The 26767-nt window shown below is 44.0% G+C and overlaps 1 protein-coding gene across 1 annotated transcript in view; it reads left to right on the top strand.

Moving 5' to 3' along the window:
• The first annotated feature begins 3833 nt into the window (after window positions 1–3833).
• Window positions 3834–26767, top strand: part of LOC144679173 (coagulation factor XIII A chain-like) — a 122401-nt gene continuing 99467 nt past the window's right edge. The window contains exon 1 of the mRNA XM_078539557.1: window positions 3834–4015. Within this exon, the coding sequence (XP_078395683.1) occupies window positions 3856–4015 (160 nt within the window). The 5' untranslated portion in view covers window positions 3834–3855. The remainder of the gene's footprint in view (window positions 4016–26767) is intronic.

Raw genomic sequence — 26767 nt, 5'->3', positions numbered from 1 at the left:
GTGGAATCAGACACCCCTGAACCATCTCGGTGTCCAATCTCCCTTGAATCATCTTGCTCTGACTTTCTAGCTGCTGTTTGCCCCCAGGTAAGGGCGACTGTGGGCAAGGGAGCTCCCTCGCCCCGGCGCTGTTGTGTTTTTCCATGTTAAAACCGCTGTTGGAGTAAGCGCTTTGAAGCCAGACCTTCTGACGAGGCTGTTGATTCTGATTTTTCTTGAGGTGCCATAAATTAAGCGAATTACCATTTGCAGGCTGCTTTTAAAAGTCGGGCCAATCTTTATAAGTCTCCACTGTATGCTGTAAACTCTTACTTATCAATCCAAAACTGACACTTTAATCTGGATGGCTGTGATCATTTCTGTTTTTAGTTCGGAGTGTGGGACAAATAATATGCTGGCCGTTGAAATGCGGATGGTGAAAAATGCAGCACAATCATCAGTTGCCCGCTTTTTTTTTCCTTTTGTAAATTATTATAATGGGTCTCTGTGCAACAATACTCACAGGAGCCACTTATAAGCCTTTGAAGTAAAGTTTGTGATTTTTTTTTTAATCCAAACCCTGGCACAATCCACTAGGAAGGCACTGAGAGCTGCAAGATCCTAGACTCAGATTTATTTGATACTGGGGTAAACGTTACTTGATATTTAGTCGGGCTTGCTAAATCAAATGTTTGAGACTGGTAATGAGTTTGCACTCCTGACTCTGCTTTTCATTGCTGTGGATTCAAACACCTTGACAGCCACCCACCGACTTTGATGTTTCCTTTTACAAAGCCTGAGATAATTTTTTAATAGTTTTCAGTCTGTGGGGTTTTTCGCTGTAGCAACTAACACTTGGGAGAGAAAAATACAGTCATCCAAACTTTGGCTCATATTTAAAAGGGAAAAAAAAAATCGGAAGAGAAACTCCGAAATAATTTTGTGCGTTTTTTGGTTTTGTTCTGCCGAGTGCTTCACTGTTTCAGTCGTTTCTGCTGTTCGGCTGAAAGTGTATTTCTCAGCTGATTGATTGTGTGGACACTGTTTCAAACACATAGCTTTTCCCAGGCGCTGGTCGTGGCTATAACCAGCACCTGGTGCTCTTAAGAACTGTTCCAAAGGCTTCATGTGCTATTTCAGAAATGAAAGTGCCACCAAGTATTTCCCACCTAGTGTGTATTTTATTTCAATTTTAAACACTTGGAAACAACCCATTAGTTGTTTAGGCGTTTTGACACGTTCTAAGGGTGCGAAAGACGCTATATGAACGCAGCGTATATTCCTTTTTGCAAAAGAGCAATACCTCCTTGTTCACTTAAAATGCTTTTGAAGTACTAACTTTAAGTTGGACACATTAATGGTCTCTCACATTTCAGAGTCATGTGTAAAAATATAGACTCGAAAATAGTGATCTGAAGATATGTTCCTCTCCTTTTCTGTGATCTTAGGTAACTATTAGGTGGAAGCTCAATATTTATTGAAAAGTGCCCGTCTGCAGCAGCTAGTATGTTAATGGTAACGTGAGAAATTCTCCTGCTAACAAATCCCTTGGGATCTGGGAATCCTGCTTTTTTTTAAAAACATTGGTCAGTTCCCCTCAAATGACTGACCCCCAACAACCTCCTGGTCCCTGGTGGAGTCGGAGGCAGATGGAACCCTAAGCCTCTGTCGTGTTGTCAGTATATCGCACTCTGCCTTAGCATCACTCCCAGGCTGTAATGTGTTGCGCTTGGTGCAATTCCGAGGGTGAGTATGGGTTGAAGATAGGTGCTTAATAGAGCGCCAGAATAGAATGTGGAATGGGCTACCACACAAAGTAGCTGAGGTGATTGGCATTGATGCATTCAACGGGAAGCTAAATAATCACCTGATAAAGGTGCAGAGGGATTTGCTGATGGGGTTAGATGAAGAGGCGTGGGAGGAAGCTAGTGGGAGCGATGGTGGCGCGGTAGTGTTGTCACTGGGCTAGCAGACCTAGGCTAATCCTCTGGGAACCTGGGTTCAAGTCCCAGCCCTGGTAGCTGATGGAGTTTGAATTCAGTTAATAAATCTGGAATATAAAGCTAGTCTGAATAATGGTGACCATGATTGTTGTAATGCCCTTTTAGGGAAGGAAACCTGCTATCCTTCCCGACATGTGACTCCTGACCCACAGCAACGTGACTGACTTTTACAGCCCTCTGAGATGGCTTGGCAAGCCACTCAGTTCAAGGACAATTAGGGATGGGCAACAAATGCCAGCGATGCCCACATTTCATGAAAGAGTAAAAAAAAGCTCATGTGGAACATCAACAGCAAAGGATTCAGAACAGGCTGTATGTGCTGCAAGTGTTAAATAAGACACAGGAGAGTGCTGTCACTTCTAGTTATCAATGGTTTCAAAGATAAGTTTACATGATGCCTGTACAGCACTGTCAAACGTGTGATCCCATTTACAGTTATGATGTGTCTCCGAAGCTCCGTTACTAATTAAGAAAAATGTCAGAGTTCAATAAGTAAACCTTGTGTACAATTTTCAAAATTGGTGTGAGGATCTTAACCATGGCCGGGATTTTCCATGTCCACTGGCATCGGGTGTGTTGGGTGGCGTGAGTGGACAATAGGGCGCGAACGGTTTCATGGCGGAGTGAAACCCGTTTGCGATCATCCGCTCAGCCCACTGATGGCGGGCCACGTTCTCTGTCATCGGACATCGGGAACGCCATTGTAATACATCAGCGTATCATTACAAGGCCAGGTTGGGAGGGGTGGGAATGAAGGTGCCGAGGGCAGTGAGGTTGGGAGGAGGGCAATGAAGGCTTTGTGGGGGGGGAGGTGAGGTTGGGAGTAGGGGGAGAGAGAATGGGGGAGAAGACGGCAACTGGGGAGATAGGTGTAAGGGGGGGTGGGCGGGAGGTGTAAGGGATGGAGTGCGGAGAGGGGAAGGAGTGCACAGAGGGGAGGGAGTCTGGGGGGAGGAAGGAGTGCGGAGAGGGGCGCGAGTCTGGGGGGAGGAAGGAGTGTGGAGAGAGGAGGAAGTCCGCTCCTGCACTTTGGGTAGAATCATCGCAGATTTGCACTATCTGTCCAGTGAACCAGCATCAAAATATATGGAATGGGAAAATCACTCAATATAACCAACTCAGGGGGGTCAGTAGATGGTATGGGGCATGTGCTACTGCACATGGTATATGCCAATCTCAATGAAATTGAACTCATTGTGAAGACCATTGCCAACTATAACGTAACACTAAATATAATGAACGTTACAATAAATTTCCCAGTGCCTTCAGAAAGCCCTCTCATTTCTCCTCCTTGCCTTTTTTGAATGGTTTGTGTTGAGATACAGTTCCATGGACCCAGAGGACACATTTTAGCTTGACCTGCAGCGGTCAGTGTTACCGTTTGACCATGAGACCCATCACAACTGCCCCAAGCTTCATGGATGCATAAGAAGGAAACTAGTTGGTTCGGTATTCTTTCAGCAAAAAGAAAACAATAATATTTTGGGAGACAGGCACTGTTCTGACAGAAGGTAATCGACCTGACCCACTGACCCCACCACCTCTCCACAGATGCTGACTGACCTGCTGAGTGTTGCCACCATTTTCTCTTTTTGCTTCCATTTTTCAGCATTTGCATATATTTTGATGGTATTATTGCATATGTAAATCCACAATTGAATCAAATAATGTTTTATTTGTGAGGGGCCCAAACTTTGAAACAGAAAATGGTGATGTCTGTGTCCTTATTTGCTGGTAATGTACATCTTTATGTCAGCTGGGTTATCTGTTTTGTTTTCCATCCAGCTGTTAAGCACTCACTCTTTGCAGACTTCCTAAATTAATCTGACTCACAGCCTGTCCCATTTTGTTTCAGCACGTTTTCTGTTTGGGAATGTCTGCATCCAGCCCTGATGACTCAAACAGCAGGAGAGCATTAGCTTCCTACGTTGGTCGGAGAATCACCCCCTCCAATAACTCCAATGCTGAAGAGAATGAAGTACTTGATTTTGAGTACTTTGGACTCACCCCTAGAGGACCACCCAACCTGGAAGGTACTTGGCAAAGTTCTGTCAAAGGTTTCTGACATGTGATGTGGTTATGGGCATCACCAAGATGATTAACCAGTTCTTACAACAGGCAAAATGAGGAGAGAATTTAAGCATCATGACCAGACTGGATTTTTGTGCACATTACCAGGGTTACAAAAATCCATTATGGCGATGGAAAAAATAGAGTGGAAACCTACTGACATGATGAAATGTCATTATAATAGGGGGATTATTGATTAACTGATCAACACTCTGATATAATTAAAATAACAGCAAACTCAAGTTCAGTTACAGTAAATAGCTCAAATTGAAATTGTGGGCCTCCATATTAGTGGAAAGAATGATTGAAAGGTTCGGTAAGTTGAAGAATATTTGCTTCATCCAGATATATACAAGCTGACCTGAAATCAATTTCAAACCTCACAAATAACATTCAATTAAGTCAAGATTTGCTGTTTTCTGCAATGGAACTTAAATTAGCACTTAAAAAAAAAGCTGGCTAAAATGACTTAGTCAATACACTGAAAGACATTATCAACTTCACATGTCTATTGGTTAAACAATGTAGTGAGGGAAATGAGATATACCATTCCTTTTATCCCTGAAATACTGCTCCAGGTTAAGTGGGTATCATTATACTCAGTATGCTACGCAGTCCTGAATTTTTCTCTCTTAAATATCAGCGAGGGGTGTAGAATGTTGACAGGTGCTGAAGCCAGACACAGCACTAATCTTTGGAAGCACTGGACTCCCTTTAAATTGCGGGATTCAAAAGCAGCCCCATGCTAACATCAGTGGAACACCATCAGTTGTGTTATTAAGATCTACCCATTGTTGGCTTTCTCAGTGACAAGCCTTTCAGAACTTGCATTAGGCTCATTATCATGTTCTGCTCTGCTCAGAGTTAATAATGCACTGATTTTCAATCACCAAATTGTGAAAAGCTACAAAATCAACCTTGCAGAAGAAGATTGGTGATACAATTAATCAAAAGATAACATCACAGACTATGTTCTGGGATTTCTTTTTGAAATCAGTGCAGGCCAAAGGAGACGAAAGTAAGGAAGCCTGTTCAGTGAAATAAAAGCAAAATACTGAGGGTGCTGGAGATGTGAAAGAAAAACAGAAAGTGCTGGAAAAACTCAGAAGGTCTGGCAGCATCTGTGGAGAGAGAAGCAGAGTCAGGACCCCACTCACCATAACACATAACAAATGAGAGACTAGGAATAGGATCCCTCACATGAAGTCATCAAGAGATAATATACGTATACCCACAGAAAGTAGTGGATAAGCCAATATCTCACACAAAAGGGGCTGAATTTTATGCTCCCGTGCGGTCAGGTGGGGCGGTAAAATCGGGCGTAATGTAATGGGCGCCATTCCTGGTGCTTACCTGCCCACCCCCCCCACTCCGCCGCAATTTTGCATGCACTGGATGGAGGCCAGCACCAAGCATGAAGCCCAGCAGGTTTCACTGCTCTGGCTGGTGGCAGGCAAGGAGGGGCTGTTCCTTTACGTGCCCCCTGGGCCCACTGGGTGCCCCTCTCAAGGTCTAAATCCCTCCCAATGTTTCTCTTACCCAGGCCTGTCCACCCAAGCCCCTTGCCCAACTCCCCCTCCTCACCAGTGCCTGTCAGCCTAGCCCAGCGACACCTCCGCCACTTGGTGTCCAGTCCCATCAATGATCGTTGTTAAGGACTGAATGCAGTCCCAGCAGTGGCCACCGCTCCTGGTGGCACTGCTGGGACTAGTGAGCTGTGGAAGGCCCAGCTGCAAATTGGGGCGCAAGGTCCAGCTTGAGCCAATTAACGATCTGTGGGGGTGGGTTCACCTACTACATTTATGTTTTGAGGTGTCAGCTGTGGCTCAGTTCATAGCACCCTCGCCTTTGAATCAGAAGGTTGTGGGTTCATGTCCCACTCCTGGAAACCAAGAACTGTGAATGTACTTGAAAGAGTTACATGCGATCTGTTGATAACTCGAAAGAGGTACTACATTTATGCTTTGAGGTGTCAGCTGTGGCTCAGTTCATAGCACCCTCACCTTTGAATCAGAAGGTTGTGGGTTCATGTCCCACTCCCGGAAACCAAGAACTGTGAATGTACTCGAAAGAGTTACAATCTGTGACTGTTGATAACTCGAAAGAGTTACTACATTTATGTTGTTGACCCCTTTAATCACATTTTGGTTTAATGTTTGTAAGTTTCCTTTAAAGTTTTTCCTTGATTTTACAGCTGACCTGAATTAGGGGCTTAGCTTGATTTATCCCTTGTTATTGTTAATTTAGTTAATTGTTTTGACTCTACAAGAGTTACTACATTTATGCACGGAGGGGGGTGGGGGTGCAGTGCTGGCCCCAGTGCAGCATAGAATTCGACCCAAGGTAACCCTTTACAATAATGTCCTCTTCTGAATTAAGTGATTGAAGCTGTTTATTTGCTTAGCGTGTCACATGAACTCATGTCATGTGAACTCAATTTTAATAGAGTAGTGATGCCAGTAAGTTCATTCTTACAAAAATTAGCTTAATTCTGTATATCAGGCCTCAATTTAGCAGCCATTCTGACTCCCAATGCGGCAAGTGATTTGAATTGCAGTCTGATTTTTGTTTAGTCGCTAAAACAGTCACGTGGCAGTACAGAACTCAGATATTTCTGAAAAGAGGGACATGTTACTGAAGCTTTTCATCTTGCACCCGTCACGGCAAATGCAAGAATGCCAAATTTCAAACGAGTGCTACAATTTCTACCTCATGAGGAAAGGGTGCAGATTGGTTGGCACGTTGACTCTGATTGGCCAATGCGTTGCCATGGAGAAAGCGCGGGAAATTTGAAAAAAAAAGCACAAGGCTTAGTGAGCCATATTATGAACTCGATCAGCACCCTGCCTGGTAAAATAACCCTGAATATTGCCTTTGCATATTTAGATTGACAGCCCACCTCCTTGTGGTGGACAGCCTGCCCTATTCTGTTCCAGTTGTTGGTAAAATTCCCCAATGGCGTGACATGGTTGAGGAGCCAAACTGACACGGCTGCCCACGACTTTATCAACCCCACCCACCAACACCCCCACCCCCACCCCAGCTCCATTCTCACCTCCTGGGGGCCAGTAAAATTCTTCCAGTTAACTCTGTTTCTCTCTCCATAGATGCTGCCAGACCGCTGAGTATTTCCGGCATCATTTGTTTTTATATTATGTAAATGGTAGACCAATTTGAGGTAGTTAAAGACAGTATTATCCACATAGTCCTATCACTCATTGTTGCCTTACAACATCTTCCTGTTGATAATTCCATATTTATTCCATACTTGAACATATTAACAAAGCGCAATTATTTTAGGAAATTAAACTTCATTGACAATATTAATTGTCACTGGCTGGCCCAAAACCAAAAAGTCAGAACGACTTCATCCGGAGGGGATATTTTTGACTGGCAAATCCAGCCTTTCAAGGATAAAATGTGTAATTCTAAGTGGGAAACTTCGCCTTCACCTTGCTCTGTTGCTTTCTTCAGTTGGCAAAAGCGGAGTCATTAACCCACACCCAATAAGGTCTCCTTGCACATAGAAAATTACTTAAGAAGTAGAGTTAAAATAAATAGCCAGAGGTACCTCTACTTTTCTGTCCTCTCTCACCCTCAGCTTAAAATTGGGATAAGTGATGAGTGGAGCCATGGATAGTAAGATTAATAGTGATAGGCAAGAAGGCAGAGATAGATTCTCAGTCAGAGGATCCAACAAAAGGGCGCTGGTGAGGAGTGACTGAAGCATTCTGGGAGAAGTCATCGCAGCCACTGCGACTCAGGAGGGAATCGAGGAGAAGGACTCTTGCACTCAACAGGAGGAAGGGCATCCAACAGAGGGCGCTGGTGAGAAGTGACTGAAGCATTCTGGGAGAAGTCATCGCAGCCACCGCGACTCAGGAGGGAATTGAGGAGGACCCACTGTCAAAGAACGGAATAACCCCAAACATTACATTGCTGTAGTGTTTCCATCCCTCCCTCCTCCTCAAACCTAAAAAAAAAAGAGAGAGAGGAAGAGGCAGTGCCTTCAGGAGTGCACCAGACCTGCCTTCTGAAAGTGGATTTTAAAGAAAAAGCAGCTGATTGGTGAGTAAATCCTGGGAGCAGACTCGAAGGGAGGAGCACTGGAGTGGTGAGTATAAATCTAGCTTACCTCGGGGATTCATGGCCTTGTCTCTAGGGAGCAGACTCGGAGGGAGGATCGCCGGAGCGGTGACCTCGGGGCACAGAGTAACTGAAGCCAAAACTGAAAAAGTAACGTCACAGGAAAGCTGTGACCTGATTGGTTGGTAGGAAATCTGCACCAAATTTGAAAAAAAAAACACTGCAAAGATATTTAATTAATTATCTAAGTAGAGATGGCTGGGCAGGTGATGTGCTGTAGCTGTATGATGTGGGAGCTGGCAGATCCCATTGTGAGCCGCAGTGACCACATCTGCAGCAAGTATTGGTTGCTGGAGGAACTCTGGCTCAGAATTGATGAGCTGGAGTCCAAGCTCCGGGTGCTGTGGCACATCCGGGAGGGGGAGAGTTACGTGGACGCTTTGTATCAGGAGGCGGTCACACCCAGTATATTAAGTACCTCAAGTCTGGTCAGTGGTCAGGGTCAGCAGGGTGTGACTGCAAGTGAGGCAGGTAGAGGGATCCTGTGTTCAGGAACAGAGGAGCCTCAGCTCTTGACCTTGTCCAACAGTTACGAGGTACTTGCTCCCTGTGTGGATGAGGAAGAGGGCTGTAGGGAGGATGAGCCAGCTGACCACGGCACCGTGGCACAGGAGGCCATTCAAGAGTGGGGAGCAAAAAGACAAGTGGTAGTTGTAGGGGATTCTATAATTAGGGGAATTGATAGCATTCTTTGTAAGCAGGATCGAGAGTCCCGCATGGTATGTTGCCTGCCCAGTGTCAGGGTGAGGGACATCTCTGACCGGTTTGAAAGGATATTGGAGAGGGAGGGGGAGGATCCAGTTGTTGTGGTCCATGTCAGGACAAATAACATAGATAACACTAAGAAAGAGGACCTGTTTGGGGATTATCAGGAACTAGGAACTAAATTAAAGAACAGGTCCTCAAGGGTTATAATCTCCGGATTACTACCCGAGCCACGTGCAAATTGACATAGAGATGCGAGAATAAGGGAAGTAAACACATGGCTAAAGGAGTGGTGTGGGAAAGAGGGGTTCCATTTCGTGAGGCACTGGCATCAGTATTGGAACAGGAGGAATCTGTACCGTTTGGACGGTCTCCACCTGAACCGATCTGGGACCAATGTTCTAGCGAAAAGGGTAAATAGGGTGGTCAACAGGACTTTAAACTAGAAAGTGGGGGGGGAGGGAAGGGTAAAACTCCAAGAAGTATGACTAATGGGAAACAAAACAGCAGGTTAGCGTGTGGGGGAGTGGATTCAACTTCATGGAAAATTATGAAAAAACTGAAAAGAAAGGAGAGCCCAGGAGAGGCTATTAAAGTCTCCAGAACACAAAATAGGACAGAGTGTTTGGAAAGGGCTAGGAATCTAACTTCAAGCACATCAGATAAAGGGACGACAATGAGAAAGGGGACGGGAAATACAGGACTGAAGGTGTTGTATCTGAATGCACGCAGTATACGAAATAAGGTAAATGAGCTTGTGGCGCAGATTGAAATTGGCAGGTATGATGTGGTGGGCATTACGGAGACATGGCTGCAAGGGGATCAGGACTGGGAGCTAAATATCCAAGGATATACATCCTATCGAAAAGATAGGCAGGTTGGCAGAGGGGGTGGGGTTGCTTTGTTAGTAAGAAATGAAATTAAATCGATAGCAAGAAATGATGTAGGGTCAGATGATGTAGAATCTGTGTGGGTAGAGTTGAGGAACTGCAAAGGTAAAAAAACCATAATGGGAGTTATGTACAGGCCTCCGAACAGTAGTCAGGATGTGGGGCACAAGATATACCAGGAGATAGAAAAGGCGTTTAAGAAAGGCAAGGTTACAGTGATCATGGGGGAGTTCAATATGCAGGTAGACTGGGAAAATCAGGTTGGTAGTGGATCCCAAGAAAAGGAATTTGTGGAATGTCTACGAGATGGCTTTTTGGAGCAGCTTGTGGTGGAGCCCACTAGGGAACAGGCAATTCTAGATTTAGTGATGTGTAATGAGGCAGATTTGATAAGGGAGCTTAAGGTGAAGGAACCCTTAGGAGGAAGTGACCATAATATGATAGAATTTACCCTGCAATTTGAGAGGAAAAAGCTGGAATCAGATGTAACGGTATTACAGTTGAATAAAGGCAACTACAGAGGCATGAGGGAGGAGCTGGCCAGAATTGACTGGGAGATGAGCCTAGCAGGAAAGACAGTGGAACAGCAATGGCAGGAGTTTCTGGGAGTAATTTGGGAGACACAGCAAAAATTCATCCCTAGGAAGAAGAAGCATACTAAAGGGAGGACGAGGCAACCATGGATGACAAGGGAAGTCAGGGACAGCATAAAAGCTAAAGAGAAAGCATACAATGCGGCGAAGAGCAGTGGGAAACCAGGGGATTGGGAAGCCTACAAAGACCAACAAAGGACAACTAAAAAAGAAACAAGGAGGGAGAAGATTAAATATGAGGGCTAGCCAGCAATATAAAAGAAGATTGCAGGAGTTTTTTTAGATATATAAAGGGTAAGAGAGAGGCAAAAGTGGACATTGGGCCACTGGAAAATGACACTGGAGAGGTAGTAGTGGGGAACAAAGAAATGGCGGAGGAACTGAATAGATACTTTACATCAGTCTTCACAGTGGAAGACACGAGTGACATCCCCAAAGTTCAAGAGAGTCGGGGAGCAGAGGTGAGTATGGTGGCCATTACCAAGGAGAAGGTGCTAGGAAAACTGAAAGGTCTGAAGGTGGATAAATCACCTGGACCAGATGGGTTACACCCCAGAGTTCTGAAGGAGATAGCTGAAGAGATAGTGGAGGCGTTAGTGGTGATCTTTCAGGAATCACTGGAGTCAGGGAGGGTCCCAGAGGACTGGAAAATCGCTAATGTAACCCCCCTGTTTAAGAAGGGAGTGAGGCAAAAGACGGGAAATTACAGGCCGATTAGCCTGATCTCGGTCGTTGGTAAGATTTTAGAGTCCATTATTAAGGATGAGATTTCAGAATACTTGGAAGTGCATTGTAAAATCGGGCAAAGTCAGCATGGTTTCATCAAGGGGAGGTCATGCCTGACAAATCTGTTAGAATTCTTTGAGGAGGTAACGAGTAGGTTAGACAAAGGAGAGCCAATGGATGTTATCTACTTGGACTTCCAGAAGGCCTTTGACAAGGTGCCGCACAGGAGGCTGCTCAGTAAGATAAGAGCCCATGGTGTTAGAGGCAAGGTACTAGCATGGATATAAGATTGGCTGTCTGTCTGGAGGCAGAGAGTGGGGATAAGGGGGTCCTTCTCAGGATGGAGGCCAGTGACTAGTGGAGTTCCGCAGGGGTCAGTGTTGGGACAACAACTTTTCACTTTATACATTAATGATCTAGATGAAAGAACTGAGGGCACCCTGGATAAGTTTGCTGATGATACAAAGATAGGTGGAGGGACAGGTAGTATTGAGGAGGCGGGGAGGCTGCAGAAGGATTTGGACAGGTTAGGAGAATGGGCAAAGAAGTGGCAGATGGAATACAACGTGGGGAAGTGTGAGGTCATGCACTTTGGTAGGAAGAATAGAGGCATAGACTATTTTCTAAATAGGGAGAGAATTCAGAAATCTGGAGTGCAAAGGGACTTGGGAGTCCTAGTCAAGGATTCTCTTGAGGTTAACTTGCAGGTTGAGTCAGTAGTTAGGAAGGAAAATGCAATGTTGGCATTTATTTCGAGAGGACTAGAATATAAAAGCAGGGATGTGCTGCTGAGGCTTTATAAGGCTTTGGTCAGACCATATTTAGAATATTGTGAGCAATTTTGGGCCCCGTATCTCAGGAAGGATGTGCTGGCCCTGGAGAGGGTCCAGAGGAGGTTCGCGAGAACGATCCCTGGAATGAAAGTCTTAACATATGAGGAACGTTTGAGGACTCTGGGTCTATACTCGATGGAGTTTAGAAGGATGAGGGGGGATCTGATTGAAACTTACAGAATACTGAAAGGCCTGGATAGAGTGGATGTGGGGAAGATGTTTCCATTAGTAGGAGAGACTAGGACCCGAGGGCACAGCCTCAGAGTAAAGGGAAGACCTTTTAGAACAGAGATAAGGAGAAACTTCTTTAGCCAGAGAGTGGTGAATCTATGGAATTCATTGCCACAGAAGGCTGTGGAGGCCAGGTCATTGAGCGTATTAAAGACCGAGATAGATAGGTTCTTGATTGGTAAGGGGATCAAAGGTTACGGGGAGAAGGCGGGAGAATGGGGTTGAGAAACTTATCAGCCATGATTGAATGGCGGAGCAGACTCGATGGGCCGAATGGCCTAATTTCTGCTCCTATGTCTTATGGTCTTATGGTCTTACCTTGTGATGGCAGCTCGCCACCATCTTCCCAAGTGCTATTAGGAATGGACAATAACTGCTGGCCATGCCAGCAATGCCCACATCCCAAGGACGGATTAATTAAAAAATGTGCTAGCAATTTATCTTCAAAGAACATGCTTGATTTTTGATGTCATATATTTTATCATTCTTGAAGCCACAAAATATGATTTTTTTAATATATTGTGTCTCTGTTCCCAAGTGGTGAACAGGAAGTTGGGGTGGAGGTCCTGTTGTATTAGATTAGGTCTCCTGCCCATAACGTTATCTCAATTGGACATAGCTGACTCTATGCCTACAAGAGGGGCAAGCCCATGTAGGGGCGTAGATGAGGTGAGAAGGGAATATTCCTGTGGCTCCCAGTTGAGATCACTCCAACAAAACGAACAAAAAGGATTGCATTGGAACCTTTCCCAGCGCAAAGTGTCTATGGGAATAATGCACGGTACTTAAAGACTAGTTAAGGTAAAATTGTTTCCCTCAGTCTGTGGGAGCCCTCAGGCTTTTGGCCCAAGACTGTCAGTGCATACAGGAATGCTCCTGTTTCTCGATCCCAAACTAAACCCTGCAGGGAGGATGCTCTTCGAAACAAATGCCCAGAGACAGGAAGCTTTGACAGCCTCCTACCCTCACTGGCACAGCACAGTTGGGCAACAAGTGGAGCCCCAGAGAGGAAACTAAGGCCTGCAATGTCATAGATTTACATAGATTACAGCAAAGAAAAAGGCCGCTTAGCCCAACCGGCCAGCGTTGGTGCTTATCCTCGACATGAGCAATGGTCCCATATGCCCATCCAGTGCCCATATCCCTTTATACTCCTTTCTTCCAACCACGTATCAAACACGCTCAGTAATCTTGACACAGTTCATGAATTTCCTTGGAGCTGATCCTGCTCTGTCACTGTAACTTTGGAAAATAGTGTAAATGAGATCCCTATTGTACATCTGGTCATGTTATGCCCAGGAGTCTTTTCTGCAGTCTTGCAAGCTTCAGCATTTAAAACAAACAAGATTCTCCTGCTCTCTGTCCTAAATCTTTTCCATTTGATCTTCCATCTATATCACTTCATTCTCGACCCCTTCAATTCCTGGGAACAGTCTGTTCCTTTCTGTCCCACCTCTTTGTAATTTCATATACCGCCATCACATAATTCCATAATCTCCCCCAGACTAGTGAAAGCAAGTTCAAGTTTTCAATAAATGTTGTTTTGAGTTCTATAAATTTCCCATTGAAATTCAACACAAAATATTCTGAAAGGATGTATTCTGGTGGGAAATATGATATAATTAATGTCGAATTCTCCTCGAAATAAATAATGAAATGAGTTCAGGTAAAAATAAAAGGTCGTTGTCATGACAAAAGGGATGCGTTAAAGCAGGAAAGCTTGAAGGAAAGCTTAAAAGAAACCCATATTGGAATATTTTTGTAAATGTGAGATCTTATTATGTAACACAACGTGGAGTCTACAGAAGCATAAAAGTATGTTTAATAAGATCAAAAGAAATAGGAGCAGGAGTAGGCCCAGAATTCAGCCCATCGAGCCTGCTCCACCACTCAATAAGTTCATGGCCTCAACGCCACTGTCCTACCTCTAGTGGTCTTGTCCCTGGACTAGTATTCCAGAGACCCAGGGTAATGCTCTGGAGACCTGTGTTTGAATCGCACCATGGCAGACGGTGAAATTTGAATTCACTTAAACACCTGGAATTAAAAATATGATGACGATAAAACCATTGTCGTAAAAACCCGTCTGGTTCACTAATGCCTTTAGGGAAGGAAATCTGCTGTTCTTACCTGTTCTGGTCTACATGTGACACCAGAGCCACAGCAATGCAGTTGACTTTTAAATGCCCTCTGAGCAAAGGCAATTAGGGATGGGCAATAAATGCTAGCCACATCCCACGAATGAATAGAAAAAATCAAATATCTGTCGAACCCAGCCTTCACTGCTCTCTGGGGAAGAGAATTCCAAAGTCTAATGACCCTCTGAGAAAATAAATTCCTCCTCATCTCCGTCTTAAATGGGAAATCCCTTATCTTTAAACTGTGCCCCTTAGTTCTAGATTCCCCTACCGGAGGAAATACCCTCTCAGCATTTGCCCTGCCAAGCCCCTTTCAGAAGCTTTAGATGTTTAACAGTTGTAATGAAAGGGGTGTTGGAGATGTATCGGGGAGTGTTTTGACAACTGAACGACCAGTTTCGCAAACGAGCTTGATCTGCATGTTGGGTTCCACGATGAGCTTGAGGCACAAATGAGCTATCAGGTTGCAGGTTGCAGACGGTTTCAAGACAGCAAAAAAGGTCTGCCCTAAATAATCTGCTGTAACGAAAATTCCTACTGATGGAAAAATTAGGAAAAATCTCACTGGTGTGAAATGGGCTTATTGCAAAGTAGCTCAAATTGCTTTTCCACGAACATCGGGCTGCCAATTCACCCTGAGCCCCTTTCACATTATAGACGAAGACTGATTCCAACCCCGATATTAGGAAACGTTGATAGATTGGAGATGCTGGGCTTATTCGAGAGAAGAGAAGGCTGAGGGGTGATTTAATAGTTCAAAACCATGAGGGGTCTGGATAGGGTAGATCGAGAGAAACTGTTCCCATTGGTGGAAGGGTCAAGAGGGAGTGGGCACTGATTTAAGGTGAATGGAAAAATAATCTAAAGGCAACATGAAGACAATCGTTTTTGTACAGCAAGTGGTTACCGGAATGCACTGCATGAAAGTGTGGTGGAGGCAGCTTCAACCATGGCTTTCAGAAGGGAACTGGATAAGCATCTGAAGGTAAGTAATTTAGTAATGGGCTCTGGGGAAAGGGCAGGGGAGTGGGCCAAGTTAAATTGCTCTTTCAGAGAGCCAGCAGGGGCTGGACGGGCGGAATGGCCTTCTTCTGTGCTGTAACCATTCTATGACTGGAGAATGTCATGTAATTTGAATTCAACAATTGATTCGACAAGCATCTTAGCTGCTTCAACAATGCAAGTAACTCCCACTTTTCACGCAGAAAGTAGCTTGGACTGCAGGCACATGACATTCCCTGAAACGTTCCATTCTCTCTGAAATTCAGTCCAGATCTAGATGTAGACTCGCCTTCTAGTTTTGCAGCAGGTGGAAGCCAGGCTAGAATTTCATCTATACTTTGAATATTCTGCTCCTTTTCATGTCTGCTGCAATGCAAACTTGCAGATCTTTTTCTCCCGAGCTTCGGTTTAATCTATGCTTAAACTAAAATCTGCCATTAACTTTGTGATTACCTTACTGTGTTGTTACTCCAACCCCTGTGCACCAAACTGATGATGTGACTGCTCCAGTTTTTTTAATAGTGAGTTTAACCGATTGTGAAGAAAATACAATCGCATGCATGAAAATATTATGGAGCACTCAGCGCGGTGATATCTTCCCCAAGGGAAATCCCCCTTTAACCAGAGAGCGTGGATCATTTGTGTGAATAATGCCACATTTCAGAGAGCAAATACAGTTCTATTACTGTCAGCTATTCCGGATGTTCAAACATGTTCTGCCGTTACTCACAGGGGTGCTGTAGTTTGCCAAATTATTTACAGGAGGGTGAATGCGTAAGATGTTCTTGTACATACACAGTTATAACCAGCAGACATAACCTTCGATTGATTTTATTGTTGAATGCAAAAAGGTTGGCCGCACGAAGGAACTCGAGGCTCGTCGGGTGCAGCTTTTCTGAATTAATAAAAGCAACTAAATGTTTGCAGATGTGAGAATCGAACAAAATAAGCAGTTAAGAGGCAGATGGCAAGGGATTTAGGAATCCTTTCATGTCTTGGTTCATGAAAGATGCATTTCTGCGCAGCCCTCGCTGCCCTTAATGTTCTTTTCCTTTATAGTAGCCTTTTTGCATCAGCTTTTGTTTTATGTTGATGCAGTGTTGGCAAAATGCCACACGCTGTACGAATGAAATAAAAAAATGAATTCAGCTCATTTAAATAGGCATTTCCTGTTTTATGCAAAATGTTTTGTTCATAATATAGATGCACTGTTATTGCTTAAAGACTTAGCATATTTCTTCACGCAGTGGAGACATTTTGAAGATACATGAAGGGAAGTGATAATGTGGCGGTTTCAGGATTAAAACAAAAAAGTTAGCCATCGAGATAATGGGCAGGACTTTCCTGCGGGCTTCAGGGTCCCACCTTCGGGCTCAAAGGGGGGTCAGAGGTCCGCACAGTGTGGGAAACAGTCACTCATTGTGATCCAACAAAACGCGGTGAACTAATGGCCTGAGGGCAGGCTCGCCATCCAATTAAGGACGGTGGGTGGGAGGGCTCTTGGAGCTGGAGGGCCAATGGGAGGCCGTCCAGCTGGAAAGCAGCAACCGGACGCCCGTGGCGGGTAAGTGAGGGAGAGGGTGCTTCAAAATGGAGGCGCCCTCTCTCCAACTTCTTCACGTTTAAAACAAAAACAGTTCTTTGCGAGCGGGGCGGCATTTTTGAGGAGGAAGAGTCCCTCCACAGGGCGACCAGCGGCTGATTCTGCACCCAGACAGGCGGAGAAGGCCTCAAAACCTGTCTGGAGCACCCCCTCCCCCCCCCACCCCCGCCACCCCACCTCCGAGGTCTGCTGAACTGTGCCCCACCGCCTGTCAGGAACCTGAAGAAAATCCTGGCCAGCCTCTGTTAATAGGCTTCCCACCAGCTCCAGGCAAGTAGCCCTGTTGCCCCACCATGCACTTGCACCCCCCCCCCCCACCCCCCCACCCCCACCGCCCCCCCACCCCCGTACCAACTCCAGGGTAGTGGCCTAGGAATGGGTTGGAGCCAGGGAACCAGCAGGACAGCAGTGTGAAATTCTGTGTCCATCTGCTTCCCATCCCAACCCTTGGCGGGGGCTAAAAATCCTGCCCAATATGAACCATAAAGATAACATTAGTCATAAAGATAATGCTGGTAAACATCAGAAACCCCATAGCCAGGTCAAAGCCATTGTCCAACCTAAACTTTTTGACCAATCTATCTTTGCATTCATTTTATTTGTTTTGTTTCCTCTCCTATCTCCCCTCAAGCTACTTGGCCTTCTTCCCTGCATCCCCTCCGCCCCCCCCCCAACAAAACTCAGACAGATGTCTGGCATAGCTTGGGTGAGTGATGATTCTAGTCAATTGGAACTTTGTTATGAAACTAACATATTTTTTCATTATATTATTGTGGTTTGTTGTAAAGTAGGTTTATGAGTGTCAGTGTAGATGGTTCTGTATGTGTGATTTCATTGAATTAGAGCCAGATAGACTGCAAGCTTGAAATTATCCAAAGAAGTTAGGGGTAAAAGGCATTTGAAATGCTAATGATTAAACATGGATGAGGACTTAAAGTATAAGGTGTGAAGGAGATTTGCATTTTTAGATAAGTGAAGAGCTGTTTGGGTTTCAAAGGGATGATAGGATGTTCACAATTAACAAGATAACCAAGGCCAAGCAGTATGTTTATTTTTCCCGAAGGTTCTGACCATATTGGCAACATGAAAGATTTTTATATTATAGGAAAAGTAAATTTCCAAAGACATATAGAACAATAGAATTTACAGATTAAAGAGAGAGAACCATATATAAAGAGAATGGAAGGCTATGTTTGGGGGCCATGTAAGATCTAAAAGGAGTGTATAAAATAGTCTTGGGGAAGCCTCCAGCTACATTTGAAGAAGTCTGCCGTGTCCAGTAACCAAAGGTGGAGGAAAGCCTTTGGATTTCCACTGTCAAGTGGGCACTGTGGTAAACTTGCTGGCTTGATTATTCAAATTTAAAATCTATTTTGGACTGTTGCCTTAAAGAGGGTGTGTAGTTGGGAGTCAGGCTAATTAGGAATTTTGGGATTTGTTATAGTATTAAGTAGCTGTAAACTTATGGATATGCTTGAAATCTTTTCTTTTATTAATAAATGTTTTAATTTAGTTTTCAAAATCGCTAAATGTGTCAGTGGACTCGGTTACTTCTGAATTCAGTGCACAAATCTTCTCATAATTAATACAAATTGCAAAACCATTGTGTTAGTGTGGCCAAGTTTTCCTTGTGGATTTGATCCACCTGGCACACATCACTTGCCATGTCATAACAACTTTCAAGTCTGAGATCCATGGTATCAAGAGATATGGAGCAAAGGCGAGAAAATGGAACTGAGGTGCAAATCAGCCAAGGTCTTCCTTCATGAAAACTCAACCCATATTCGCATCCACTTCTTCGACCTACGATGTCACATGATCTTGCTAGTCCCATCATACTGATCAAAAATAAGGCCATTCTCTGATCACCTCCTTGCATCCTTCTTCACCCACACCCCATTTCCACACACCAGCTGTACCCACTTCTGCATCTGCCCTGGAAGAAAAATGCAGTCCCCAATTCACTTACATTTTGAAAATCCCAATTATCTAGTCTTTGGAGGTCTGTTTGCCACATTTTTGCAGCTACTGATTTGCACAATGACATCTTTAGCTCCACCTTTGATACCCTAGTTCATAATAAAACCATTGCTGTCTCTCACCTTGGTCATTTCCCCTCATGATGGTACGGTCTTCAATTCCACTCCCTTAAGTGTAAGGGATGCAGACTTGAACAGATGTGGTGCACAACTGGCTAGATCACGGAGAACACAGTCGGGTCCTATTTTCATCTATTAAAAACCGTCCACTATTCCAGTATCACCCTGGAATGCAAAGATGACCTATGTCTTCTTCTCAAACTACAAGCCATCTTCTTATACCCTTGCCCCTGCGCCCACCATCTTCTCCACACTCCCCATCCATAACAAGTGTGAGGAATACATGGATTTCATAGTCACTAGGATTGAGACCATCCAGTCAGCTGCCTCTGATGTTCTCCTGCCTTCCACTAGCCCAGCAAGTTGAACCTGCCCCCCCACCACCCACAGTCCTAGCCCTGAACTTGAATCTTTCTCTAGTTCCTCTCCTATCTCCCCTCATGCCGTCTCCAAGCTCATTTTGTCCGTGAGACCCACCTCCTGTTCCCTTAACCCTATTCTCACTAAACTGCTGGTCAACCAACTTCCCTTCCTGGCTCCTGTCAGCTACACTGTTAACAGTTCTCTCTCTTCAAATACTGTCCTTCTCTCCTTTTAATCTGCCATCATCACCTCTCTCCTCAGAAAAATCAACCCTTGACTTCACCTACTGTCCCATCTCCAACCTCACTTTCCTCTCCAAAGTCCATGAACACGTTGTTACCTCCCAAATCCGTACCCACCTTTCCTGGAACTCTCTGTTTGAATCTCTCCAATCAGGTTTCCACAGCACTGAAACAGTCCTTATCAAAGTCACAAATGGCATACAACGAAACTGTGGCAAAGTTAGACTATCTCTCCTCATCCTTCTTGACCTATGCACAGCCTTTGGCACAGTTGACCACACCATCTTCCTCCAACACCTCTCTAGTTGTCCACCTGGATGGGACTGCTCTCAACTGGTCCCATTCTTGTCTACCTAATTGTAGCCAGAATGTCACTTGCAATGCCTCCTCTTCCCACTCCCACAGTGTTACCTCTGGTATTCCCCAAGGATCTCATCTCTGATCTTGTTGCCTCTAGACTTTGCTATTCCAATACACTCCTGACTGGCCTCCCATATTCTACCTTCTGAAAACTTGAAGTCATCAAAAACTCTGATGCTGATGACCTAACTCGCACTGAGTCCTGGACACCCATCACCCTTGTGCTTTCTGACCTACACTGGCTCCTAGTCAAGCAATGCCTAAATTTTAAAACTCCACCCCTTGTTTTCAACTCCTTTTGTGGCCTCACCCCTCCCTATTGCTGTAATCTCCACTAATACTAGGACCCTCTGAGATATCCGGGTTTACTCAACTGCCTAGGCCCTAAGCTCAGGAATTCCAGTGCTAAACCTCTCTGCCTCTCTTTCCTCCCATGAGGATGTTCATTAAAACTTAGCTCTTTGCCCAAGGTTTTGGCCATATCGCCTTATGTAGCTCTTATGTAGGAATGGCCTACTGTTTGTAAGTTCCTGGAACCCACCTCAGAACTAAATGCCATTGTATGTTGCTATGATCCCTGTAGAGACTAATAACCTAAAAAGAAAGGAATGCCCAAATGACCCTGGCGAAAGGAACTGCTGGACGAGATTTCACTTGTAAAATTTTTTAACAAAGCTAACTCTTTCAAATGGTGTATTGTGTACAGTTTTGGTCTCCTTATCCAAGGAAAGATATACTTGGTTTAGAGGGATTGCAATGAAGGTTCACTAAATTAATTCCTGGATGGACAGCTGTTCTATGAGGAAAGATGAAATAGACTGGACCTTTATTCTCTGGAGTTTAGAAGAATGAGAGGTGCTCTCATTCAAATGTACATAATTCTTACAGGACTCGACCGAGTAGATGCAGGAAGGATGTTTCCCCTGGCTGTGGGGTCTAGAACCAGAGGACACAGTCTCAGAATAAGGGGCAGGTCATTTAGGGCTGAGATGAGGAAGAATTTCTTCACTCAGCGGGTGATGAATCTTTGGAATTCTGTGCCCCAGTCAGTCATTGAGTACGTTCAAGAGTGAGATCGTTAGATTTCCACATTTAAAAAAATTAAGGGATACAGGGATAGTGCAGGAAAATGGTGTTGAAGTAGAAGATTAGCCATCATCTCATTGAATGGTGGAGTGGACTCGAAGGGCTGAATGGCCTACTCCTGCTTCAATTCCTTATGTTCTTAAATTTCTCAGCATCACTCCCAGCACATATATGTGGCACCATGTGCAGTCTCAAAGTCATTTAAACTCTGCCCTCTGTGCATAAGGTCTCTCATTTTCCCCACTCACTGGATTTGGTCCTCGAATCGCCTTCACTGGCAACTCTATTCCATCTGAGTTCCCCGGATGCCATTAACACTAACAAGGCGCACTTCTATGAATGCTTTCTCTCTTGGGTCAGGACAGTCCTGATGGCATAGCTTTCCAGGGCTCCTTTTCAACCTAGCAACCAATATCACGCTGGTTAACAGTCTGGCCACCACTGGTACAAACACCAGGTGCTTTAGCATGCCTGAGCTATTCACACTGCTTTTAGGTTTCAGTCCCTTTTAGCTAGCTTGCACATTGCTTCACCAAGTGCTCCTGTTTGTCCTTATTTCAACCGAACAGGAAGCTGACTTAGAGGACTCTGCTTGCTTCTCCTGAACACCAGGAGTTTTGTGTGTCTTCTGATCACAGCAGGCTGAAATGTCAAACTCCCAATTAGCTTCTATTTGTCTTTTTTGGCCACCTAGCTTTTATTTCCAAGGCACCTCTGGTCATCAGGTCACTTCTCAGAAATGATCTCGCAGCCAGGAATTCCAATCATACCATTTCCAGAACTATCTTAGTTTCACTTTGGTTAAGGGAATATCTAAAAAATACAAGCTTCTTGCAAACTGCAGAGTTCACCAAGATGTATGCAAGACAATAATCGAATCTCGGCCGACATTATCTTACTGCCCACACATTATCCCAACAGGAATTGTTTCTTGAATTCAATTAAATCTTTCAAGTGAGGAATCAGAAAACATGTTCTGCAGCAGCTATTCTTATGATTTAGTATCTGTCACTGTGGGACTTTAACCTGTAGGCATTTTTTTTTACCCATTTCTTTTAATTTGTTTTTTATATTATTTATTTTGCTGTTTTTTTTGATTGTTTTATGCCATCATTATACACACCACCAAACAGGAAAATGGTTTGGTTTTTTGCAATTGTGCACTGCAGCAACTTGCCTAGGCTCCTATGACAGAGTCACACAGAATTGTTATGGTGTAGAAGGAGGCCATTTGGCCCATTGTGTCTGCACCGGCTCTCTGAGCATTTTAATTTAGCGCCAATGTCCTGCCTTTTCCCCTTAACCCTGTACATTGTTTCTATTTAAACAATCATCCAATGCACTCTTGAATGCCTCAGTTGAACCTGCCTCCACCACACTTCCAGGCAGTGCATTCCAAACCCTAACTACTCGCTGTGTGAAAAAGTTTTTTCTCGTCTCGCATTTGCTTCTTTTGCAAAACACTTTAAAACTGTGCCCTCTGGTTCTTGATCTATTTACAAGCAGGAACAGTTTCTCCCTATCTACTCTGTCCAGACCCCTCACGATTTTGAAAACTTCTATCAAGTCTCCTCTTAGCCTTCTCCTCTCCGAGGAAAACAACCCTAACTTCTCCAATTTTTCCTTAAAACTGAAGCGTCACATCCCTGGAACCTGTCTTATAAACCTCTTCTGCACTCTTTCCAATGCGTTCACATCCTTCCTATAGTGTGATGCCCAGAACTGGACACAATACTCCAGCTGAGGTCTAACCAGTGTCCTATATAAGTTCATCATAACCTCCCTGCTCTTGTACGTTATACCTCTATGAATGAAGCCTAGAATGCTCTATGCTTTAGAAACAGCTCTCTCTACCTGTCCTGCCACCTTTAATGACTTATGTACATATACATCCAGGTCTCTCTGCTCCTGCACACCCTTTAGAATAGTATCCTTTATTTTACACTGTCTCTCCACTTTCTTTGTACCAAAGTGTATCACCTCACACTTCTCCGCATTGAACTTCACCTGCCACCTACCTGCCCACTCCACCAATGTGTCAATGTCCTTTTGAAGTCCTCCTCACAGTTTGCAATTCTCCCAAGTTTTGAGTCGTCCGCAAACTTTGAAATTGTCCTCTGCACACCAAGATCTAGATCATTTATATATATATATATATGTCAGGAAGATCAAGGGTCCCAGTACCTACCCCTGGGGAACTCCACTACAAACTTTCTTTGAGCCCGATAAATACCCATTATAAATATATAAATACCCACGACTGCAGGTTCTACACCTGCAACCGCAACACCTAGAAAGACAAGGTCAGCACACGCATGGGGGCCACCACCACCTGCATGTTCCCCTCCAGCCACACACTATTCTGAATTAGGACCTTATCACTCTTCCTTCACTGTCGCTGGATCAAAACTCCTGCAACTGCCTCCCTAACAGTATTGTTCATGTACCTACACCACATGGACTACAGCGGTTCAAGGAGGCGGTTCAACACCACCTTCTCAAGAGCAATTAGGGATGGGCAATAAATGCTGGCCTAGCCAGCAATACCCAGGTCCTAAGAATGAATAAAAAAAAATCTACAAAATTAAAATCTACCTGCTCATTGTTAAAATTAGCTTTATTGAAGAGTATTTGTAGCCCTAAATGACAGGTTTTCCGCAATATAGCTTGAATGGAACTTAATGGGTGTCCAAAGGCACAGTCACATAGCTGCTTATTGGTAAACCTTTCGATTTTGGCAATAATGAATTTAAAAAAGTTGCCAGTTAGCAAAACTGTAAAAGTCCACTGTTTCTCATACCATAGATCGTGACAGGAGACAACCTGGCGAAAAAGGCAATTTTTTTTGGTGTCAAAATGCAGGTTTAGGCTTCTTCTTGGTGTATAAGTCACCACCCCATTTTTCAGCTAATAAATGCCTGGTTAGGGCTCATATTAGGAGCTGGTCTCAATTTTTCAGCTCAGAGATAGATGTTTAAGGTTGTACTCAGCTTATAAGCCAGCACATGCGATCAAGCAGTTGCCAAGAAGATGCGTTGGGAGTTTAAGAGATGCCCACACAGAGCAGACCATGGATGGCGAGTGACAAACAGAAATACCCACCACCTAAACCAACGCCAGTGGTTCACATATTATACTTGGCGTACCATCCGGCCCCCATTTTTGAAAGGATTTTTCGAAGCTTCGGGGATCAGCTTATGGTGAATGTTATTTTTTCAAGTAAATTTTATGAACAAGCTCTCCCAGTGCTGATGCTTACCTTACGTGGACAGATATCAGGAGATTCTAGGATATGCTTCTCGCAATTTTCCATCCATTAAAAATAGAGATATTTTACAATTGGCACTGCCAGCTTAGAGCTTCCTGGGTGAAGCACCAGACCAGGAGTGCACGCTCATAAAAATTCCCTTAAAGCCTCCTCCTCTCTAATGGAGAATTCTTGTTAATCACCCTCAGTGTAACAAGCCTGCTGCTCTAATAGTCACATCTGTCAAAGACAATTGTACCGTGACCTGCTATTGATTAACACCATTGTAATTGGGTTTAAAATATAAGTTATTTTTTAAAACAGAATTCAGGTTTTTTTTTATCTTCCTCCTTAACTTAGACTCACCAAAGAATTTGGAAGATGGTTTCAAGAGAAAAATAGACACTTTGAATTAAGTTAAAGATTGCTAATAAAGACAAGAAGGAATACTTGTGCCCGCTAGGATACATTTTGACTGGTTCTTCACCATTTTGTAATGGATATAATGAATACAAAATCGCTTTGGTCCAGTACTTATTACACCAATGCTTATCATAGAACTTCTGTCAAACAAACCCCAAGAATGCAAAAATCATGATAAATATTACCTTCTTGCTCATTATAGATCACACATACAAGTCACTTCTCTTTGCTGGTTGGTAGCTCCTTGGTTGTCATATGACTGCAGCTTGCTATATTTCTCCAGGCATGGCTTTCTGAATATTTGTCAGCATTTTGCAAATGAACTGTGCTCCATCTGGTATGATCACGTACATAGGTTGCAAGAGACTCAATTCTGCTTTCTGATACTTAGCTCTTGTTCGGGGATGGGTATAAGTGTTGGTGAAATCTTTGGGGCGCTCTTTCAAATGGAATTTGATCAATTAGCCAGTGTTTTTGTTTAACAAATTAACTGCACTTAATGTTGCCAGTTTTACTCGCAACTAAGATGGTGATTTGGACTGCTGCGTTTTGTCTGTTCAGACTAATAATATTAGACATGCGTGACTGAAAAGTACACTTGTCACGGTAAATTAGGTCAGCCATAAATATTGATTAGAAAGAGCGACATGTCAGTACTGTCTCTGCATGCCCACGCTTGCCAGAGTAGACAGGCGAAGCAGTTCTATATGTCAAAAGGCATTAACTATAGCTGATGAAGAATGTAGCACTGAAGCTGGCCATACCCACCATGACATAGCACTTGTTAATACTTGAGACATTTCAAAATGCTTCATTTTGTTTAAAGAATAGTTCATTTTTAAAATTTGCTGATGAGCATCAACTTGTTTTCGAATTAACCATTCTAATATGCCACTGAGGTTATACATCACTGATGCATCTAGGTTAAACAGACTTTTAAATGGCAAAGGTAGTAAGCAGGTCAAAAAGTGGTGGAGGCATAGTGGCCTGAAATAGTATGATAGACGTGAAGCAGAGGCAGGGAAATGTCTGAAGTGAGAGAGAGAGAGAGAATATGATACCAAGAATGGTCAGGAAAATAGAGATCATTGGGGAAGAATTAATCTGGGTGCATCATCATTACAAGTGTGTTTGCAAAGGTTTCCTCTGGCCAGGGTCAGTACTTCTAATGTAATTGTGTTCTTTTCGAACATGGTCATGGTTCATTATGATCAGTATATTTATGTATTTATGGTATGATGTTCTGATGAGGTTTATTTTGTAGGAAAGGCTTTGTGTTCTTGTACTGTTGGTAAAGGTGAAAGATACTTGGACCTCCTGATGGCCTTGCTGCGCCTGTCACAAGAGGTTCACCAGAACATGAAGTACCGAGGGTGATCGTGTAGGATACCTGTCTGGGAGTCCAGAATTTAAGTGAGGCCACTGGCATTATGGAGGAGAGAACGCAAAGAGTTCTACACAGGCTTAAAGGGATAATTTTCCAATCCCAATGGTCAGAAGCTCATATAAGGCTTGCAACTGATGGTTCGATGAAAGCTGCCGGCAGCGAGAGTCCTCGCCAGGAACACAAAGTCAGACCAATACAATGTATGAGCCCTCAATTCCATTTACTTAGCTGCAAGCAATGTCATGGCAATGCTGAGAACTTAAATAAAGGAGCACAAACTGCCCTGACTGCAGAAATAGGAAATATTAACAATCTTAAAGTGGAGAGAAGAGAAACAAAGAAGAGAAAGACATTTTTTTTAATTCATTCACGGGATGTGGGCTTCGCTGGCTGGGCCAGCATTTATTGCCCATCCGTAGTTGCCCTTGAGAAGGTGATGGCGAGCTGCCTTCTTGAACTGCTGCAGTCAGGTGAGCTGCCTTCTTGAACCGTTTGCATTTATATAGTGCCTCTCACAATCTCAGAAACCCCAAAGCGATTTACAGCAGGCTGTAGTAACTTGGTAATATGGTTGGCTAAGGGGTGTGAGGTAGAGAGCAGCGGGGAATGGATGTTTTTCTGACTGGAGGCAGGTATGTAGT

Source organism: Cetorhinus maximus, chromosome 3, assembly GCF_964194155.1.
Source record: "Cetorhinus maximus chromosome 3, sCetMax3.hap1.1, whole genome shotgun sequence".
Classification (NCBI taxonomy): Eukaryota; Metazoa; Chordata; class Chondrichthyes; order Lamniformes; family Cetorhinidae; genus Cetorhinus; species Cetorhinus maximus.
This window is presented reverse-complemented; position numbering and strand designations above follow the sequence as displayed.